This window comes from Rhineura floridana, chromosome 1, assembly GCF_030035675.1.
Source record: "Rhineura floridana isolate rRhiFlo1 chromosome 1, rRhiFlo1.hap2, whole genome shotgun sequence".
Classification (NCBI taxonomy): domain Eukaryota; kingdom Metazoa; phylum Chordata; class Lepidosauria; order Squamata; family Rhineuridae; genus Rhineura; species Rhineura floridana.
The window spans coordinates 79721319-79743612 of record NC_084480.1 but is presented as its reverse complement, the minus strand read 5'-3'; the positions used below and the strand labels follow the sequence as shown (position 1 = coordinate 79743612).

General features: G+C 39.8%; 1 protein-coding gene across 3 annotated transcripts in view; it reads right to left on the bottom strand.

Moving 5' to 3' along the window:
* Positions 1 to 287: 287 nt before the first annotated feature.
* PRR16 (proline rich 16) overlaps positions 288 to 22294 on the bottom strand; it is a 108331-nt gene continuing 86324 nt past the window's right edge. The window contains exons 1-3 of one of the 3 annotated variants that reach the window (XM_061624753.1): positions 17808 to 17853; positions 1822 to 1946; positions 288 to 1157 (exon numbers count right to left, since the gene is read on the bottom strand). In XM_061624753.1, coding sequence (XP_061480737.1) covers positions 384 to 1106 — 723 coding nt within the window. In that variant the 5' untranslated portion in view covers positions 1107 to 1157; positions 1822 to 1946; positions 17808 to 17853 and the 3' untranslated portion in view covers positions 288 to 383. Of the gene's footprint in view, positions 1158 to 1821; positions 1947 to 10104; positions 10172 to 17807; positions 17854 to 22294 lie in introns of those variants that run through there. The other 2 variants (XM_061624762.1, XM_061624743.1) reach the window with 2 other exon arrangements.

The window sequence follows — 22294 nt, the reverse complement described above, 5'->3', positions numbered from 1 at the left end:
AAACTCTTTTTTGAATCCACGATCTCTGCAGTTTCTGGCAGTGCAAATTACTGTATTTTCTAAACCATATTTGACTTCACAATTAACTGCTACTGCACATCTATAGTTTCTCAGAATAATGTTTAACTGTCTACTAGGCCACATCTAAAGGTGTTCTGCTGTAATATTAATAAATATATCCCAGTGATGACCTACACCATGATCATTACAATGTGTTTGTGCATCAAACATCAGTTTTCTCTGTACTTACCATGTGATTTTGATGCCACTTCATCGAAGAAAGGGTGTAATATATTTGGGCTTTTTATTGCTTGAGTAGAAAGTGCTCATTACATTTTTTATGTTTTATACATAAGAAAAAACAGTTTTCCAAGTGGGATACATCACACTGTTGTAGTGGTTGATTTCCTCAAGATGGTCTTCTGGGGTTTTGGTGCAATTTGTGGAGGCACAGTTGCAGGTCTGAGAGGAAGAAAGCTACTACTGGGGCTCAGTCCCACCCCTCCATTTTCTAGCGGAATAGGAGGAGGTGCAAGAGGAGGAGGTGGTGGTGGTGGTGGTGGTAAGGGAGGACATTGGTGAGGAAGCTTTCCCAGCATGTGGGCAGGCTCACTGTGCAAGTGAACCTCCCTATTTTTAATATTATACCGAACATCACAGTCAGCACAATAGCCATGGTACTGGACCTTTTCATTAAATCGTACCCGTTCCCTTGTTCCAGGCAGAGGACATCTGTCTTTCTCAGATCTATGCATCAAAGGTTGCATTGGAACTTTGTCCAAGTTACTATTAGGTACACAACATATATCCCCATTTGGAATTTTATTTGTTCCGCCCGGTAAACCTCCATTTCGTAGTAGAGTTCCATTAGTCTTTAGAGGGTTGGCAGGGATAACTGGCCTATGAGGGTCTTCACACTTTACAGGAGTCAACCGTGGAGGAGGTGGTGGTGGGTTGGGCTTCCTTAGTACTGTGAGAATGGCAGATGGATGGGCTGGGGGCTTGATAAGTGGCGCATTGGCTCGCACTTTGACTTTTTCCAAACTGGATGCTGTTGTGCTACTTGAGCTGCTGTTCAATGTGTCCGTTTTTGAACTGTCTGTCATCTCATCCTCCAACTGCAAGTCAGAAGTCAGTGTATCAATCTGATCGACCACCTGCAGGAAAACCAAATGCAAATGGCAATAGAAATTGATTATAATGAAAGGAAAAGATAAGGCCATTCATCATATTCTATGTTTTTGCTAATAGGTATAAGGCAGCCTTTCCCAACCTGGTGTGCTCCAGATATTGCTGGACCACCTTCCATCAGCCTCAGCCAGCATGGCCAATGGCGATGAATGATGGGAGCTGTAGTTTAAAACATCTGGTGAGTGCCAGGTTGGGAAAGGCTGGCATAAGATATTTATATTGAATATTCTGTCTTGTAAACCACAGTTTATTTCCTTTTATGTCCTAAATTCTATTTAATATAGAAATATTATGTGTACTGTTCTTATGTAAATTCTACAGCAACATTATTTCACGAGTTTACAGCAATGAAATTTTGATAATTTTTTCATGTGCATACCCACCAATAATTCCTTTCATGCTCATAGAATAAAGGTCAGTTAAATTATTTATCCCTAGTGTGGATGGAATGATTCTTGAATGTAGGTCTACCACAAAAGATCTCTTAAGAGCTGACACCAAACAAAATACATGTGACAATGAGGTGAAGTAGATATGAAATTATAAATATCTTCTGAACATGAAAATGAAGCAGAGGACACATTTTGCCATATGAACCCATAAAAATCTTAATAACAGTTATCTACTTACATCAACTGGCAAGCAGTTTTCACATTTCTCTTTCCTAAACCATAGCAGCAAACCTATGCAAAAAGCATCCTCAGTGGCACTTGGGTACTTTCCTCCTGCTCTCTGTTTCTGTGGTCAAACTGCTACTAGAGGAGCAAAGGAGGCAATACCTTTTAAAACGGTATAAGATGGAGGAAAGTGATAAACTGGGGGGGTCAAACAGAATTGTCACAGAAAGTACATTTTGCATTTCATTGTTACTTGACCCCATTTCCCCCCACTAAACAGTGTGTTTTACTCTTTCACAACAAGCACCTCTGTTGTTTTCACCAAAATATACTAGGTATATTTTAACTTTTATATATTTCTCTATTTGAAGCATCATTTTGAGGCTTTGCCTTTTTTTGGTTTCCATATACCATGTTAACCCTGTGATCCATCTAGCACCCCTGAAGGGCAGCATCTGTACCTAAGCTCAGGCAGAGTACTTAAACATCCCCTGTCACTAGGAATCTTTTGGCTGGATACTAGGAAGTGAGACTGGGACACTTTTCATGCAAAGCACATACTCCTGCTATAGCTCCCTCCAAGAGGCATTTCAGTAGGTAGTGTCCCAGAAGACTGTGGCCAAATTCTTTTGCTAAGCTGACTGAAAAAGAGGCAACATGAAAAAAGGAGAATGCTCAAAGTAAACCTGAAAAAGTCAAAATGTTTGTTCAAATAATTTCAAACAATTATCCTTTTGCTGCTTCTCATCTCTGTAAAGAATGCTAACTAGGACTTCAAAAAAAAGAAAAAAGAAAAAAGAAAGAAAAAATAAAAAGGGAGATTGCACAGTGGTTTACAGTTACTAGAATACAAAGAAAGGGGAACCTTTAAAGTCTTTTCTCATTTCTCAACTCTTTGATATTCTCTCAGAGCACAGAAAAAATGACTACATTTCAAGCTCTCAGAATCACTGCAGTTTCTTACACAATTATAGAAAAATATAACTACCCATATATTCTACGAATATTTTTTCTATTTGTAGACCTCTTCCTAGATGGCTTTTCTAAATCAGTAAATATGCAAGCATTTAAACATTATTGTTTAATACGTGAGAATTATGGATAAATGAATAACCCCCATTTTGTTGTGTTATTGGTCAACGTGTTACATCCACTTTGTTTCCCACTCAGTTTTCTAATTTAACTTGGATAATTTATATAATTAAAGACTGGCATATTTATATTTGTCACAATGTATAGTTTACATCTTTTCATAAATTACTATGTCAAGTTATTAAGGTAATCTACTAAAGCAGGCATGGGGAACCTTTGGCCCTCCAGATGTTGAATTTCCATCAGCCCCAGCAAGCATGGCCAATGGCCAAGGATGATGGGATCTGTAGCACAGCAACATCTGGCAGGCCAAAGGTTCCCCATACCTGTACTAAAGCCTTCTTGTGTGTTAAAGTCAACTGATGTGTTTTTGGTTAACACCACAATGCCTTTTTCAGATAACGGAAATGATACCTTTCCACAGTTGATTTTAACAGCTACTTATTCCATTTGTTCCCATTTCTAACCATTGCTTTCAGACTGTGTGGATAAGAATTGTATTTTATTCAATGAAGGGTACAGTGGTGCCAGTGTTAGGGTTATATCACTATGCATGTATGTATGTATTTAAAATTCATTTTTATTGAATATTTTCAGCAGAAACAAGCAACAACAATTATTTAGATAAAGTCTGTAAGTAGTGCATACAATTAAGCCTGCCTTAGTTTAACACAGCCACAACTCTGATTATGTTTAATATGCAAGTTTCATTGAGTATAACTAACTTTCATATGTGTGCTTTTGAGTTCACACACTAATTCTAAATCAAATCAAACTGAGCTCCAGAAGACCCAACTTTGATAGGCTACTCACACTGCAAGTCGGATCTGCACATTAAGTGACCTACCAAGCCAAATGCAGCACATCAGTCAAGTATTGTCACCTGCAAGTTCTTGACAAACCCAAAGTTTTGCAATTTGATGCACATAGAAAAAACCCTCAATGCTAGTACTTACTAAGCCAACATGCCCTTAAATCAGTTTGGATGTAACATTGTAGGTTTGATCTATGGAGTCTCCAAATCTAGTTGAAATGGATGAATTTTTCAAAAACACCATTGCAACTTCAATAGAAGTAGAATGTTGTCAGTCAAACGTATAGAGCTGCCTTGTACTGAGTCGTATCACTGGCAAATCTACTCAGTGTACTCAGGTGGCAATAGCTGCCTAAGATTTCTGGGTCTTTTCCAGGCCTTCTATCCAGAGGAGGTGAGTACCTTTTGCATGCTCAACAGGAACACAGGAAGTTGGCTTATTGTGAGTCAGATTTTCTATCCAGCTCCGTGTTTTCTAAGCCAGAGGTAATCATTGTGGTGCCTTCCAAATGTTGTGAAGTAAAAAGCTATTCCATGTGTGAGCGTGCACTCATGTGAAAGGCTGAAATTTCAGTCTTTCACAGCATACACAAACACAAAAACATGAGCAATCTGTTTTAATACAAGTGAACTATAATAAACTAAATTCTCTTGGCTAGGAGTTCTGGGAGAACTTTTAAAAAACTTTTTAAAACTTTCTTTAAGACAAATGCATTTTGACAGTTTTAACATTTCAGATAAATTTCAACACAAAACCAAAATAACCTGGGAATAATTGTGTCCACTCCACTGGTTTTAAAGCACTCTTCCTTTGTGTTAAGCCTCATAGGTTGCACATTCCAGTTCCTTTCATAACTACAAAACATGACTTACATCTTAATTTCAGGTTTGAATACGCTCTGAAACCCAGAGCAAAAACTCGTCAAGTTGAGTTTCTTCAAGCTTCAACTTAAAAAAAATGAAAAATCATAAATACTGTATGCTTTGGATGTAAAACAACCTGAACATAAAGATGCAGTAGAAACAAGGTAGGATAATTTTACCTTAGGGTAGAAGTCAAAGGTCAACCACATCATCAGATAACATCATACTGACCTATTCATTCAATGTTAAGATATAACTTCATTGCAGCTTTTTCTTCCCTTGAAAAAGGAAATGCACACACAAACACACACAAAGAGTCTCCATCTAGTGTACAGAAGTTCAGAAATCTTAGGCTGACTGTGACGCCCTTCCCTGGCTCTCCCTGTCAGGTTCCTACCTGCTCGTGGCTACTGCCTTTTACTAGGCACCACCAGGGACTCCACCAGTCTGGACTGTCCTTTTTTATGGTTTCTCTCTCCACTCTAGCACAGATCTCAATAGATCCCCCTGCTAGGCAGCACCACCAGTCACGTTCTACAACCAATGTTCCCAGAGACCTTGCCTGAGTCTCTCTATCCGGTTACATTCGTGACTGCGTCCCTATGCTGTTCCCAACCCCCTTGTATCAATGCAGATAACTCATAACTCGGGGTTGCTCTGGATACTTATAATGTTATCTTCTCCTCTTCACCGCTGCCACCATTTGTTACTGTTTCCCTTCAGCCTTAGTTATTACCTTACCCTCCCTTCTGGTCTGTGAAACCCCAGCCAAGGATCAGGCCTTCGGTAAACCAAAATAGTATTTATTAAATAACATTAATAACAAGATAACTTTGATAATGATCTACAAGCTTATGGTTTCATCTATTACTGTGATATTTGACTTATTACTAATCCGAACTCCACCTCCCTCTTTCTCCACACTCTCCTGACATACACCAACTCACACCCACCTCCCAACTCCACCAAAACAACCCACTAACGTCCACCAAACACCTCTCAAACCCACTAACGTCCACCCAGATTCAACTGTCATCCTTCCATTTATACTCTCAGCCATCCAAACACCCAGCCAATCATCCAGCATTCTACTGCTCATTTACTCCCCCCTCCTCTTTCATTTCACTTACCATATATCTTCTATACAAACAGCACTTACCATATATACATTAATACAGGAACATCACACTGACTTCTCACGGAATTTTTGTGCACTCTGGTATGGATACTCAAATGCTAAATAAATATTCTGAACATCAATTATGAAGAGCCCATGCATAAATCTCTTGGTGTAGTCCCCTTTAAAAATTATACGGAAGCAGGAGCTTGATACAGTTCCACTCACTGGTCACTAGACGGGAATGGGACATTTTCAACCAGGCAACTACAAAATATTTTATGCAGGAAATGAGAAATTAAGAAGAAATGGGGTTGCTTTAATAGTGAGAAGTGTTGTAGCAAGAGCAATTAGGAGCTACAATGCAAGGTCTGAGTGAGTGATATCAATGAGATTAAATGAGAAACCTATCAACATAACCATCATCCTAGTCTATGCTCCAACGGCAAATGCAAAAGAAGAGGAATTGGAGAAATTTTACGCAGAAGTACAGGAAGAAATCGATCACACACCAAAACAAGATGTGCTGATAGTCATGGGGGATTGGAATGCAAAAGTAAGGAACAGAGAAGAATTAAGAATTGTGGAGAAATGGGTCCTAGGAGATAGAAATGAAGCAGGAGAAAGACGTATTGAATTCTGTGAAGCCAATAATTTGTTTCTTGCGAACACATTTTTTGAGCAACCAAAAAGAAAACTGTACACATGAACATCACCAAATGGTCAATATAGGAATCAAATTGATTATATAATTGGTAGCAGAAGATGGAGAAGTTCCACACTTTCTGCAAAAACAAGACCAGGAGCAGACTGCAGTACAGATCATGAACTGGTAATATCGAAAATCAGAGTAAAGCTAAAGAACAACAAAGCAATCATAATGCCAAAGTACAATTTAAATAACATCCCAGAAGCATATAAAGATCAAATAGGAACAGATTTGAGGCTTTAAACTTAGTTGACAGAGAACCAGAAGAACTATGGAATGAAGTCAGAGACGTTATCAGGGAAGAATACAAAAAGGTAATACCTCTAGTTAAAAAGAAAGAAATTACTCAATGGATGACTGAAGAAACTCTTAAAATGGTTAAAGAGAGAAGGAAAGCAAAAGCAAAAGGAGATAGAAACATAGTCAGAACCCTAAATGCTACAATACAGCGACTAGTACGTAGGGACAAAGAAAACTATTACAATAGTTGCTGTATAGAAATAGAAGACAACAAAAAGGGAAGAACAAGAGCCCTGTTCCAAAAGATTAGAGAAATGAAAGGGAAATTTAAACCAAGAGTAGAGATGTGGAATAATCAACAGGAAAACACACTGACTGACCGAGATGAAATGAAAGGAAGATGGAAGCAATACACTGAAGAACTCTATAAAAGAGATGCCAGGATGACAGATTCATTCACAGAGGAACCGTATGATGAAGAACCAGAAATTTTAGAATGCAAGGTGAAAGCTGCTCTTAAAATGCTTGGAAGAAACAAATCACCAGGAATAGATGGCATACCAATAGAGTTGCTACAAGCTACTGAGACTGAATCTGTCCAAATTGTGACAAAAATCTGTCAAGAAATATGGAAAACTAAACAATGGCCCACAGACTGGAAGCGTTCCATATACATCCCAATTCCAAAGAAAGGGAATCCTAGGGAATGCAGTAATTATGGAACTATTGCCTTAATATCCCATACAAGTAAAGTAATGCTCAAGATTCTACAATAAAGGCTCTTCCCATATGTGGAGCGAGAAATCCCAGATGTCCAAGCTGGATTTAGAAAGGGAAGAGACACCAGAGATCATATCGCAAACATACGTTGGATAAAGGAATAGACCAAGGAATTTCAGAAGAAAATCACCCTGTACTTTATAGATTACAGCAAAGCCTTTGACTGTGTAGAGCATGAAAAACTATGGAATGCTTTAAAAGAAATGGGGGTGCCACAGCATCTGATTGTCCTGATGCGCAACCTATACTCTGGACAAGAGGCTACTGTAAGAACAGAATATGGAAAAGCGATTGGTTCTCCATCGGAAAGGGTGTGAGACTGGGGTGTACTTTATCACCCTATTTCTTTAATCTATATGCAGAACATATCATACGGAAAGCAGGATTGGACCAAGATGAAGGAAGTGTGAAAATTGGAGGGAGAAATATCAATAATTTAAGATATGCTGACGATACCATACTATTAGCAGAAACCAGTAATGATTTGAAATGAATGCTGATGAAAGTTAAAGAGGAAATCACAAAAACAGGCCTACAGCTGAACGTCAAAAAGACTAAAGTAATGACAACAGAAGATTTATGTAACTTTACAGTTGACAATGAGGACATGGAACTTGTCAAGGATTATCAATACCTAAGCACAGTCATTAACCAAAATGGAGACAATAGTCAAGAAATCAGAAGAAGGCTAGGACTGGGGAGGGCAGCTGTGAGAGAACTAGAAAAGGTCCTCAAATGCAAAGATGTATCACTGAACACTAAAGTCAGGATAATTCAAATCATGGTATTTCCAATCTCTATGTATAGATGTGAAAGTTGGACAGTAAAAAAAGCAGATAAGAGAAAAATCAACTCATTTGAAATGTGGTGCTGGAGGAGAGCTTTGTGCATACCATGGACTGCGAAAAAGACAAATAATTGAGTGTTAGAACAAATTAAACCAGAACTATCACTAGAAGCTAAAATTATGAAACTGAGGTTATCATACTTTGGACACATCATGAGAAGACATGATTCACTAGAAAAGACAATAATGCTGGGAGAAACAGAAGGGAGTAGAAAAAGAGGAAGGCGAAACAAGAGATGGATTGATTCCATAAAGGAAGCTACAGACCTGAACTTACAAGATCTGAACAGGGTGGTTCATGACAGATGCTCTTGGAAGTCACTGATTCATAGGGTCGCCATAAGTCGTAGTCGACTTGGAGGCATATAACAACAACAAAACACTGGTCACATATATTTTAACGTGCAATTTCCCCAAAAAAATATACTCATGCAGCCATTATACTTGATAAGCAGCACATCTGTTTTGTACTTGGGTATCCATAGTATCACACAGTACTGTGAGAAGTGCTCCCTAGAAACAAAGTGATGATTATTACCAATTGCTAGGAATGTCAGAGAATTCTGATGGTAACAGAAATGTGTGCAAAAATTGCAAACTGACTGCATATTCATTCATTGCAAGGGCTGGATTTGCTTCATGTGAATGTACCCAGCATTTGTTGACACCAGATTCCAAAGCTGTGAATATTACATAATTAATACCAATTACAGTATTACCGTGATCACCATTGCATTGCATTTGCACTCTGTGGATAGTAATGAAAGAGAAAAGATAAATAAAATGCTTATAGATGATGAAGTGATGATGGCCGGTAATAATTGTGCCATTTTGTTCTCATCAGACTCCTTGTCCTCTTGCTATGATGTTATGCACATTGACTTGGATGTAAGCTCCATTGAACCTAGTGGGTGGTATTCAACTAAACACGCTTGCAAGGATTACTACCAGCACAACAGGACTTTCCCACTCTCCTGTGCCATTCCCAGATCTGCTCTGGAGGGCTGGGGGAAACCCCAAAACAGATGTATGGAGCATGAAGGGGAAGGAGAGAGGGAGAACATTCGCTTGTGCTGATGGAACATTCACTTTAGTGCTACATTGAATACAATCGAGTGAAACTTACTTCTGAGTGAACATGCACAGGATTACCCTGCAAATCTCATACATAAGACTGGTTTTCAGTTTTGTATTTGGCCACACCGATCGGTGAGGCAGTTCCTGTTTCACTTTCTCCATAGCACAAATCTTTTCTGAAGGAAACAACTCCTATAATGTAGAGTTTCTCCAAGCTTTTCAATCCTTGCTTTCTAAATTTATGAACTCATCTGGGGCTTCTGTGCTCAGAGCCAGTTCTCTCTTCTGCATTGTGCAAAGATTATTGCACACAGTTGTGCATACAGTCTGCTGCATACTAAGATAAGGGGGTTAGGTAGTGCACCCCACATTGGCATTAGAAGGCTAGAGCAGCATATCTGAGCCATCCTAAAGGCACAGTGAGACTTATGTCTAAAGAAATGTGTTTAGGATTGAGGTGAAATCCTAACCCTTTACCTGGAAGTAAGTCCTATTGAATCCATTGGGTTTTGTCTCGGAGTAGACACGTTTAGGATTGCAGCCTCTGCTACACTGTAGGGATTTTGTGCTGTCCAAACCACACCTAAGGTTGAGGCTCCTTCCAGAAACAGAGCAAGGGGAGGGTGTGATTTCTAAAGCAAAGAGGTTTCCTTCACTATGAGTCTAAGATGTACTGTGAATGAACATACATAGAATAAGGCTGTAACCCAAACCCACTTACCCAGTCGTAAGCCCTATTAATTCAATAAGACTTACCTCTCAGGAGACATTGTTAGGATTGCACTGGAAAGCTGCACATGCCATATAGATGATGATGATTATGATAATTAATTATTAATTAATTGATTAATTAAATTTGTATCCCGCCCTTCCTCCCAGTAGGAGTCCAGGGCAGCAAAAAAAACCACTAAAAACACTCTACAACATCATAAAAACAGACATTAAAATATATTAAAACAAAACATCTTTAAAAACATCTTTTTAAAAAAGCTTTAAAAACATCTTAAAAACAATTCCAACAGATGCAGACTGGGATAAAGTCTCTACTTAAAAGCTTTGCTGAAAGAGGAACATCTTCAGTAGGCGCCGAAAAGATAACAGAGATCTGTCTAATATTTAAGGGGAGGAGAGATTAATTAGACAATAGTTATTAACTGTGTTGAACAGTGGGACTGTATGTGCAAAGACTTGAGGCTGCAATCCTGACCCCTTACCTGAGAGTAAGCCCCACTGAATTCAGTGGGACTTGCATCTGAGTAGACACAGTTAGGATTCTAGCCTTTGCTCTTAAGACTAATTTCATGGTACTTATGAAGTTACTGGCCTGGGTTCCTTTGGGAGGAAAGGGAACATATACATTTAATATATAAATAATAAATAAAATAAATCAGAACTTTTAATGGGTCACTTCTTTCATACTCTTATAGAAGATCTAGAAGGAAAGCCTTATTTGTCTATGCAGCTTGCAATTGTCTATTTACTTGCACTGTTATTGTTATTTTTTCAAAAGTGCAAGAAATTCATTCCTTGTCCTTGCCTGAGAATCAGGCAGATGGAGGCTTCCCCCCACCCCTGTAGAGCCCCTCAGGGAATGAGGCACATCTGCTTCTAGAGCCAATATGAAAGGAAAACATGACGATATGAATTACGTAAAGACCTGCCATTGAAAAGAAACATGAATCAAATTGTGGTTAGTTATGCAGAATGTGAAGAGCCATGAAATGGGAGAATGGGCTCTCTTCTCTTATGTCCACATGTTTTCTCCTTATGGCACCCTGTAGTCTAGAGTTTATGTACTGTTTGTTGACATGTGGGGAACTGGATCCTGCACTTTTGGAAAGGAGATTAGACAAGGTGGGTTTTTAGTGTAATCCACCCATGATACCACGCTCTTACACACCTATCCAGAGCAAATGAGTTTGTGCGGAGATTCACAATGTTGTCGCAATGAGTACACTGCCATGAGATTAAAGAAAAAGAGCTGCAGAATGCAGAACAAATTAACAGTCTGTCTAGGAATTACAGATGGTTTTTATGGCATAACTTTTACATTGCATTTGTGTTTAATCATATAAATGCTATATAGCATTAAGGGATAAATACTAATATGAAAAAGTGCTGCATGAATGCATGAATACTGAAAGAAAATACAGGAAATATAAAACAAAGGATAATTAAGTTAGCCCATCCTTTTTAAAAAGTTTAAAATAATCCATATTTGATATCTTCTGAAGTGTACTAATCAGAGTGACACTGATTTATAGCTCAATGAATCTGGCATTACTTGAAACCACACATAACTCGGTTTAATACAAATCTTGGTTTGCCTTAACTATTTGGTGGCTACACTTATAATGAATAAATAATTGCTAAGAAAGTTAACATCACTATGGCCTACACATTCTTATCTAATCGCAAAATGTATAAAGCCTTTATCATACTTAAAGGATCTTAAATAAAATCTTAAATAAAAATCTAATTTCTGAATCAGAATTAAATCCTTCATATATTTTAAGCATGGCATAGAAATTCTTTCTAAAATATGCATGCTGCATAGGAAATTCAAGCTCACGCTCCGACCACTGGCATGTAACTGCCAAGGGGTGGGGAGAGGAGACAGAGCAGGTGATCTATGATGGATGGGGAGGTGGGCCATTTGAGGTCTGTGGAGGCAGTAGATAGTCAAGTGTGGCAGCAACAGTCATGGGAGGCACCAAAAGGGGGTGTTGAAGGACAAGCAAGCAGTGGTAGGTTCCTTGGTATCAGTTAATGTGAAAGCTATTCCTTTTAGGGAGGTGCGAGTCCCTCTGGGTTTTCATTTGTTGTCTTCCACAAAGGGAAAAAAATCTGGAGAGCTCAATATGTGGATGTATTCATACTGCTGATGTGGGAGCCCAAGAAGGAGGGAAGGGATAAGGAGGAAGAGAAGGATTAAGAGAACATCAGGAGGAAGACTGAACTGTCTTGGGGCAAACTAGATTCCATGTTTTTTCACATAAATAGGGTAGTGATGTAGAAGCAGTTGGGCAAGGGGCCCATGCTGTTCAAATACCTGGACATGTTGTATGTGTTGTGTATGTGGTACTAGGGGGTGACCTGGTTAGTTTATGACATGTTCAGGATGAGAGCTGTGGTGGACCTCACTTTACTATGAGAAAATAAGGAGCCAGATTTGTGGCTTCAATTTATGGTCACTGCCTAGCTCTCAGCAACTGAAAGAGTGGATAGCAGACATATTATTTCCCATGCTGCCAGTAGTACAGGTTTTTGTAATTCCATGTGGTTCAACCATGTATGCTTTGTTGGGAGTACAGCTCCTGGGATACTGCAACCAGCATCCATGCAAGTTGTGGAACAGTGTACATAATTGCAAATTATCTAATCTGACTGACTTTATTGGTGCTCACCCACTTTCTGATTCCTTCAAAAAGAAATAATTAGGGATCATTAATTATGACATAAGGTACCTAACTAAAATGGAAGAAATCATCTTTCTGAAATTTAAAATATCAAATTTGACTATTTTTCAGGGGGCCAATGTCAAATCAGACCATTTAACATACTTGAAAGATTCTTACCCTTTATATACCTAGTCAATCACTGCACTCTGTATGTGAGGGCCTCCTGTAGATACCATCCTATAAGGAGGTCCATTTCGTACAACATAGGAAGTGGACCTTCAGTGTTGTAGTACCTGATCACTGGAATTCCCTTCCCTTAAATATTAGATAGGCACCGTCTCTGTTATCTTTTCGGCACCTACTGAAGACCTTCCTCTTTCAATAAGCCTTTTAAGTACAGATCTTATCCCAGTCTGTGTCTGTGTTGGAATTGCTTTTTAAGATGTTCTTAAAGCCTTTCTAAAATATGTTTTAAAGATGTTTTGTTTTAATATATTTTAAAGTCAGTTTTTAAGATGTTTTAGATTAATGTTTTGTTTGCCACCCTGGGCTCCTTCTGGGGGGAAGGTTGGGATATAAATTTTATAAATAAAATAAATAATAATAAACATGTTCCAAACCATAGCAACGTGCATTGCTCTGAACTGGAACTATGCACATGAATTCTGAAATTATGAACTGTCTAATCAATAAATGTTTTGGCTTCAGGAATAACATTTTTTGGGGTATTTTGTTATTTTTAATCAGTTGTGAAAACATTGAAAAAATAACATAAAATGTCTAGAAAATCTCAGCCCAAACTCTCCATCCCACTATCATACTTAAACCCCAAATCACCTATCCTTTTCCAATCATTAGGTAACTTTGTATTGTAACAGTGCAAGTAACCAATAAAAACACAAAGAATTAAAACAAATTACTGATCTTCCTCCTCACCGTAACCTGTGTTATTCTTGTTATCAGTGTGAATGTATTTTTCTATTTCATTAACTTGATGAGATGTGTCATCAGGTGCATACTTGCACAAAATAATTAAAGCAGTGGCTATACATTTAAAGGCCCTAACCTGCCTAGCTTTTAAACTACGATCATATGTTATTCTGGCAGCAGAGGTGGGTGTGGTATGGTGGAGCCACAGAAATGCCCTCTCAACGTTGGCATAACTGCCATTTAGATGAACAGGGCAGCAGTGAGGCAGAGCAGCAGTGAGGTATGCTGTCAACCAGGACGGAGGATTAGAGATGTGACAGAAAGGTTGCCATCACTCATCAAGCCCACCGACAGGTATCCCTTTCTCCTCATCCATGTGGGAACCAATGATACTGTCAAACGGAACTATGAAGAAATAACATCAGACTTTGAAGCTCTGGGAAGGAAACTCAAGGACTTTGGGGCCCAAATTCTGCCGAACACGGCCCCTCCAAGAAATTTCTGACTTGTGTTGGAGGTAACTTCCTCCTATAGAAAGTGGAGGAAGCAACCAGACTTGGACTTGATTCTAACCAATAGAGATGATTTGGTAGATGAAGTGGCAGTTACGGGAACTCTGGGGGAAAGTGACTACACCAGACTTGAATTCTTGATTTTAACAGAAGCGAAAGCTGAGAGTAACCATACATGCACCCTGGACTTCAGGAAAGCTGACTTGAATAAACTCAGAACAATTTTAAGTACGGTTCCATGGCAAGCCACCCTAATGAGAAAAGGAGTCCAAGATGGGTGGGAGTTTCTAAAAAAGGAAATTCTAAAAGCGCAATGGCAAGCAATTCCAACAAGGAAAAAAGGGGGGAAACAACAGAATGTGGCTTCACAAAAAGCTTAGAGATGACCTGAAAACAAAAAAGGACACATACAGGAAGTGGAAAGAAGGCCAGGCCACAAAGGAAGAGTACAGGCAGGTATCATGGAATTGCCGGGATGGTGTCAGGAAGGCTAAAGCTGAGAATGAGCTGAGACTAGCGAGGGATGCTAAAAGCAACACAAAAACTTTCTTCAGGTATGTCCATATTAAAAGAGAAAAGAAATGGTGGCACAGCTACTCAATGAGGAAGGCAAAATGATAACAGATGATAAAGAAAAGGCAGAAGTGCTCAATTCCTACTTTTGCTCAGTCTTCTCCCAAAAAAGGGTCTATGACCCTCCTGGGAAACATGAAGTAGAAGGGGCAGGATTGGAGCTTGAGATTGATAGACAAATGGTCAAGGAATACCTAATCACTCTGAATGAGTTCAAATCTCCAGGGCTCGATAAACTGCATCCTAGAGTATTGAAGGTACTGGCTGAAGAACTCTCAGAACCGCTGTCTATTATCTTTGTGAAATCATGGAGGACAGGTGAAGTGCCGGTTGACTGGAGGAGAGCTAATGTTGTCCCTATCTTCAAAAAAGGGCAAGAAGGAGTAACTGGGGAACTACAGACCAGTCAGCCTAACATCAATCCCAGGGAAAATTCTGGAGCAGATTATAAAGCAGTCAATCTGTAAGCACCTTGAAAGCAATGCAGTGATTACTAGGAGCCAACATGGATTTATGAAGAACAAATCCTGCCAAACTAATCTCATCTCATTTTTTGATTGGGTAACCTCCCTTGTAGACTGTGGGAATGCTGTGGACATAATATATCTCAACTTCAGCAAAGCTTTTGACAAAGTGTCCCATGATATTCTGATTATCAAGCTAGCTAAATGTGGGCTGGATGAAACAACTATCAGATGGATCCACAGCTGGCTCCAGAATCGTACTCAAAGAGTGCTTATCAATGGTTCCTTCTCAAACTGGGTGGAAGTAACGAGTGGGGTAACACAGGGATCGGTCCTGGACCCAGTGGTCTTTAACATTTTTATTAACAACTTGGATGAGGAGGTACAAAACATGCTTATCAAATTTTCAGATGATACAAAGTTGGGGGGCACAGCTAATACCGTGGAAGACAGAAAGAAAATTCAAAGGGAGCTTGATAGGCTGGAGCATTGGGCTGAAAACAACAGAATGAAATTCAACAGGGATAAATGCAAAGTTCTACACTTAGGAAAAAGAAACCAAACGCACAGTTATAAGATGGGTGATACTTGGCTCAGCAGTACGACATGTGAGAAGGATCTTGGAATTGTTGTTGATCACAAGCTGAATATGAGCCAACAGTGTGATGTGGCTGCAAAAAAGGCAAATGCTATATTAGGCTGCATTAACAGAAGTATAGTTTCCAAATCGCGTGAAGTACTAGTTCCTCTCTATTCAGCACTGGTTAGGCCTCATCTTGAATACTGTGTCCAGTTCTGGTCTCCGCCCTTCAAGAAGGATGCAGACAAACTGGAACAGGTTCAGAGAAGGGCAGCAAAGATGATCAGGGGACTGGAAACAAAGCCCTATGAGGAAAGACTGAAAGAACTGGGCATGTTTAGCCTGGAGAAGAGAAGACTGAGAGGAGATATGACAGCACTCTTCAAGTACATGAAAGGTTGTCACATAGAGGAGGGCCGGGATCTCTTCTCGATTGTTCCTGGAGTGCAGGACACGGAATAATGGGCTCAAGTTGCAGGAAGCCAGATTTCGACTGGACATCAGGAAAAACTTCCTAACCGTTAGAGCCATATGACAATGGAACCCATTACCTAGAGAGATAGTGGGCTCTCCGACACTGGAGGCATTCAAGAGGCAGGTGGACAGCCATCTGTCGGGAATGCTTTGACTTGGATTCCTGCATTGAACAGGGGGTTGGACTCGATGGACTCATAGGCCACTTCCAACTCTACTATTCTATGATTCTATGAGTCCATTGGCATGGATAAATAACTCACTGGTGAGGTTTGGGCTGAATGCAGCTACTCCACTCTGTAGGGGTGGGGACCCATTGAAATGGTCCTAGACACTTATGGAATCTGATTGAATCCTGAATGCTCTGGGGGATTTTCTGGCTGGCACGTATGGTGCTCCTGTTGAAGCTCTTGTCCCATTGTGGGATTGTGAGGTTTGTTTAGTCATTGATGAGATAGCTCCTGACTACCCTTACTGTTGCTATTCTATGATTCTATGAGGTTGGGGTTGCACAGAAGCACCAGAGGAACAAAATAAGACACTCTCACTAATCCACTTAACAGCCCTAATCTTATTGTCACCCTGTCCCAGCCCATCCCCATTCAGATAAGCTGCAATAACTCTGGTGTTGAGAGGGTAGCTCCTCCCCAACACACTGGCCACTACTGCCTGGCAGTGTAGTCACCCTGGAACCCAACTGTGTGAACCAATCTCCAAAATGAAACATCACCATGTGTTTTGAGCCAATTTGACTACAGCAGGCCAAGTTTCTGAAGGGTTAAAATTAGCCTTAGCCATGTGTGTAGTGCTTCATGCAAAAAATGTTTGGAAGTCCATTCACATTATTCAGATCCTAGATTGCAACTATGTTGAAAAGATAGTATTTGTTGTAGCCCTCAAACACTCAAATTCTGTTTCCTCAGAACTATTCAAAGAGCTGGAACATCTTTCACAACAGCTGTGTTTGCACAACATCCTTATCTCCCCAAGCGGCTGCCGCACTTTTCTTTGATTTGGAAGGCCTGCACTCTTTGCAATATCCCGCATAGGCCTCAGTCATGGTTTTCATAGGGTCATCTGTCTTAAAACAATCATCATCCCACACGCACATTCCTTTCTTAATCAACCATTTCTCTATTTTCGATAGGCACTCTACTGGACTCATAAAGCGTTTTATTCCCTCCATGGCTGCCACTTTTGCCATAGCATAACTACAACTCCCATCAGCCTCAGCAAGCATGGTCAATGGTCAGGGATGATGGATGGTAATTGTAGTTCAGCAACATCTGGAGGGCCAAAGATTCCCCACATCTGTCTTGGAGTTCTTCACTCTAGAAAAGTACCACTTTGCATAAAACAAAACTCAAGAGCTCAGGATGGGTAACAATAATTTCAAGACATACAATTATAGGAAATGGAAATGCTTGCTATCAAAAGGTAACTGAAATAGTCATCAAAATGCATACAAAATGAATGTATTACATGTATTGAAGCTAATCTAGTTAAACATACATACATATCCTACCAGTCACTGTGTTCTGCAGGAGAGGGGACTCTGCAGATATCATCCGATCTGGAGGTCAGTTTCACACAATATCAGAATCAGGCCTTTAGTGTGGCAGCACCTACCTTTTGGAACTCTCCTATTTATACCAGGCAGGCACCTTCTCTATTGTCTTTTTGGCACCTACTAAAGACATTCCTCTTTCAACAAGCCTTCTAAATGGAGATTGTTATGCAATTGTTTTAACTGGTTTTATATACAGTATGTAGCTGTTTTATTATATTGTAAATTGCTTTGGAATACCTCAGGGGAAGTGATTCATAAACGAAACAAATAAATAAATAAGGAAGTAGTTACATTTGCCTTAGGGCACAATCCAGCAAGGCTGAGGAACTTCAGGATGTGCTGTGGAGGAGGAGGAGGAAGGGTGGCACTGCTGGGTTCTGCCAGCAGAAGTCCCCCCCCCCCGGCACAGCCATGGTGCAGTTGGGAATTATGCTGCCGCCTAGGCAGGCATAGCAGGGGCACAGCCAGCTTAGCCAAGGCTGGCGCAAGTGGAGCCAGTGGAAGGCCCAAAAAGGGATATTCGGGGGAGCTGAGCTGAGGGAAGGGGGACTTTCACCGCACCCTCAGCCCATTTGGCTTGGTCCTGTAGCCCTTCATCCCAGCAGCCACTATGCTGGGAAAAGGGGTGGTGGGAGGCAACAAGCATTTCGTTCCCTTCTGCTGATCCCTGCTGGCACAGCCTGCATCTTCCCCTCCCAACAGCACCTGAACGGATGTTGGATGTTGGATGCTAGCTCTGCTTCTGCCAGCTCCACTTCCACCAGCTTCCTGTAAGTTGGATTGTGACCTTAGTTCTTCTGAGCTCTGCTTCTGCTATCATTTCTACAAGATGGAGGCCAGTAGCCCCACACTTTTAGTTTGGTTTCTACAAACTAACAAAAAAGTGATTGAGGCAAAACTAATACAATACAATTTCTTCACTATAGTTTGAAAAGCAGTAAGGAAACTTCTTTTTTTAAAAAAAAATGATTGTTTGGCCTGTAATATGCTTGGGATACAAGTAGTTACAGTCTGGCCATTCTACCCACTTATATTGGGCAAAGAACCAACAGTTTCCTTATAGTATTTAAGTGATCAAAACAAATGCATAAGAGCAAGATTTTCAAAATTGACATTGTGGCAAACACTATTAAATGGTCTGACACAAACATGATATATGGCATGCATCTATACTGAAATATACATCTATATCTAAGACTTTTAAAATCCATCTCTTTGGACATGCAAATCTAACATTTAGTCTACTTTGCAACAGTTGAGATGTTTGCCATTAATTGTATATGAAAATAAGTTTAAGTAACATACAACTAACAATTGGATTACACCTTTCTAGAAACTTACAAAACCCTTCAGACTGTAATTAAAATTCTAGAAGCAGAAGAAAATTAACCAAGTATATGCAGCTCCAAAACCAGTCAAGGTTACAAAAATTATTTCAGCAGAGCTATTGGGCTTCTTTTGAACATTATGCAGTAGACTTATTTTAACCTAGTCATGGAAAAAACTGAGCTTTCTACCTGGTGTGCAAATGTTAGGTCATGTAAGAAGTTTTTTATTAAAAAAAGGCAGACAGATTTCCAGTGTATAAATACCAGACGGAAAATACCAGCTAGGGAAAATCAAATATTTAATATGTGAATAATGAATAGGCCAGCATGAACAAAAAGAGACACTTACATAAGCTAACATCAAAGAACTTCAGAAAATACTTTTAAAATATTTCTTCAAATTGACAGTGCATTGCCTGTAAAGTCACAAATGCTCACTAGATAGATAGATATAGAGAACAAAAAGTGCAGTGCAAGTCTAAATTGGGTGGGGGTGGGGGTGGGGGTGCAAAGTGGTGGATCTGCTGCATCCAAAGCCCTGCTGGATCAGCAAGTAAGGGCAGGATTTGCAGGTGGGGTATCAACTTGTCCCCCCTAAAAATTGTTTTATTTATATCCTACTGGGAGGAAGAGTGGGATGTAAATTTAATAAATCATCATCATCTATCTATCTATCTTTCCATCTGTCTGGTGGTATCCAATAAAGACATCCCATTACTGCAAAGACCTCCACCTTCACAGGACTTCCTCTCCCTCTATTCTATCTATGCACTCTCATCCTAAAATCTGTTCTATAGAATTGGGAAAACATCCCAGAACAAATTTTGGAGGGGCACTAGAGGGCAAGGAGAGGGAGATGGTGTCCAGACAGAAGTCCTTGCTCTAATGGGATAATTTTGTTGAATACAACTCATACTGAATGTACTTCTCAAACTTAAATACAAGACCAGCTAATTATTCAACCATCCCCTCACCCCAAAGTCTGCTGTGGGGTTTGTCTGTTAATTCTTCCTTCTGTTTGGAATACTTATAATAGAGGAGAAGAAAATTAAGATAACAAGGGAGGAAGCCATTGTTCATTTCAAGGTTAATGGACAATGGACAGCCAGAAAAGAAAAAAAAAAGAAAGAAATGTAGGCCAAGTGGATAGTCCAGAGGTTATTTTAAAAAGCACCCAGGAGAGTGGTATTTAATGAAATTCTAAGTTATAGCCCATTATCCATTGACTCAGACACTTGTTTGTCGTTTCACCTTGGTTCCATCTGTGCTTCTCTGCCCCTAATTTCAGCTAAGCTTCAATTAAAACTGTGAATAAAATGAACCCCATCCCCTTGTTTAATTAAACTTAGATGTGATTTTCCCTCCACCTCTTCTCTTTATAATTTTACATATTACCATTTACCCAACACTGTCTCATATTTTAAAATACTGCCTACTCCTTTAAAAGCAGTTTACTGAACTTTTTCTACACCATTTATAACCAGGTGAGCTTCAGAGTAAGCATTAGTGAGAATCACTTTCTCAGCATGCATTAAGAGAAGGACATTCATTTTCCTTTTATGGAGCTTCTCTTTCATTGCCCAAAAGAAGTTGCATTCATAACAATCTGAACATGCCTATTTGCTGTTAAATGGAGTATCCAAGACATCAGCATGAATAGTTTCCTCGACCCATCACTGTAATAGACCAAAAAGACTATGCTGGTAATATGAAAGGGACATTACAGTTTTTCATATTATATCACAGTACAACACATAATCAGCATTCATGTAGATAAATAGAAACATAATAATAATCCATACTTCTGATAGCTTCAAAATGATTTACATTACTATGCTCTGAAAGCAGGCATGCTGCATTACTTGCTATTTCACAAAGCTTCAAAGTGAAGCAACTCTATTCTTCAAAGAACAGAGAATGTTAGCGATTACAGATAATTTCCTCACTAGCTAATGCTATACAGATAGCACAATTACATCAAACTTTATTGAATTAAGCTGCAATCCAACACACACTTACCTGGGAGAAAGACCCATTGAACACAATAGAGTTTACTTCTGAGAAGACGTGTATTGGATTGCAGCCTTAGTGTGTGAAATACATAAGCCAGGGAAGGCTTCTCTGTTGGGCCAAGTGGGGCAACACCCTCCTAAGAATCTGAACCCCCTCAATCCCAAAGCCATAGCTCAATCTTCCTCCTGTCACCCACAGTCATATAAATACATTAGCACTGACTGAGAGGCTTCCAGGATGCTTCTGCCCATCTCCTCTCTCTTCTTATTCCCAGTCATAATCGTTAGAAGCAGGTTCCCACCCATCTCCTGGAAGGGAAACAGTTAAAAAAAAATCAAGCAACTACTCCCTCACCTTGGAAAGATGCTAACCAGGGTGGCCAGAAGTGGACCATTGTTTGTCCCTTTGTCCCCTCCCCCCCTTTTTCTCTTAGTAGCTAATGGACACAAGCCACAAAAAAAGAATAAGGAGGCACCCAGAGATCTGCCAGGGATCTGCCTCCAGTCATTCAGAACCATGCATTCTTCCTGTGGGTGTTGCTGACTCTGTGCAGCAGCTAACAGATCATTCCCCTCAATTTCTCACAACAAGATCAACTAGCAAAGTTTTGCCGCAGCAGCCGCCATACCCATTTTACTTATTTCCTCTGTGTGTGTGTGTGTGTGTGTGTGAGAGAGAGAGAGAGAGAGAGAGAGAGATCTATGAACAAGTAAACAAAAGGCAGTGGGTAGTTGAAAGGGAAGGGCCTCAGAACAACAGTCATTCTGTCCAGGGTAATGGTTGGATCATCTTGTTTCAAAAAGAAAAGAATACAACTGCTTAAAACACATACACAGGCATCCACACCTAACAACCAACCAGCCCACCAAAACAAAGAGGGAAAGTACGAAGAATAAATCCAAGTGTTGGAAGAAGACAAGTTCAGGGAAGGGCCCCAGGAAAGAAAAATGCAACAAGAGTCTGTTTTATACAATACCATTAGTTATTCTTTGAGGGTGTCCTTAACTAGCTTCAGGGGCTGATTTGTTCAAAGTGTTAGAGCCCCAACTGAATGGAACACAGAGAAATAGGAGCTCTCCTCTCTCTTTTGACTTGAGATAA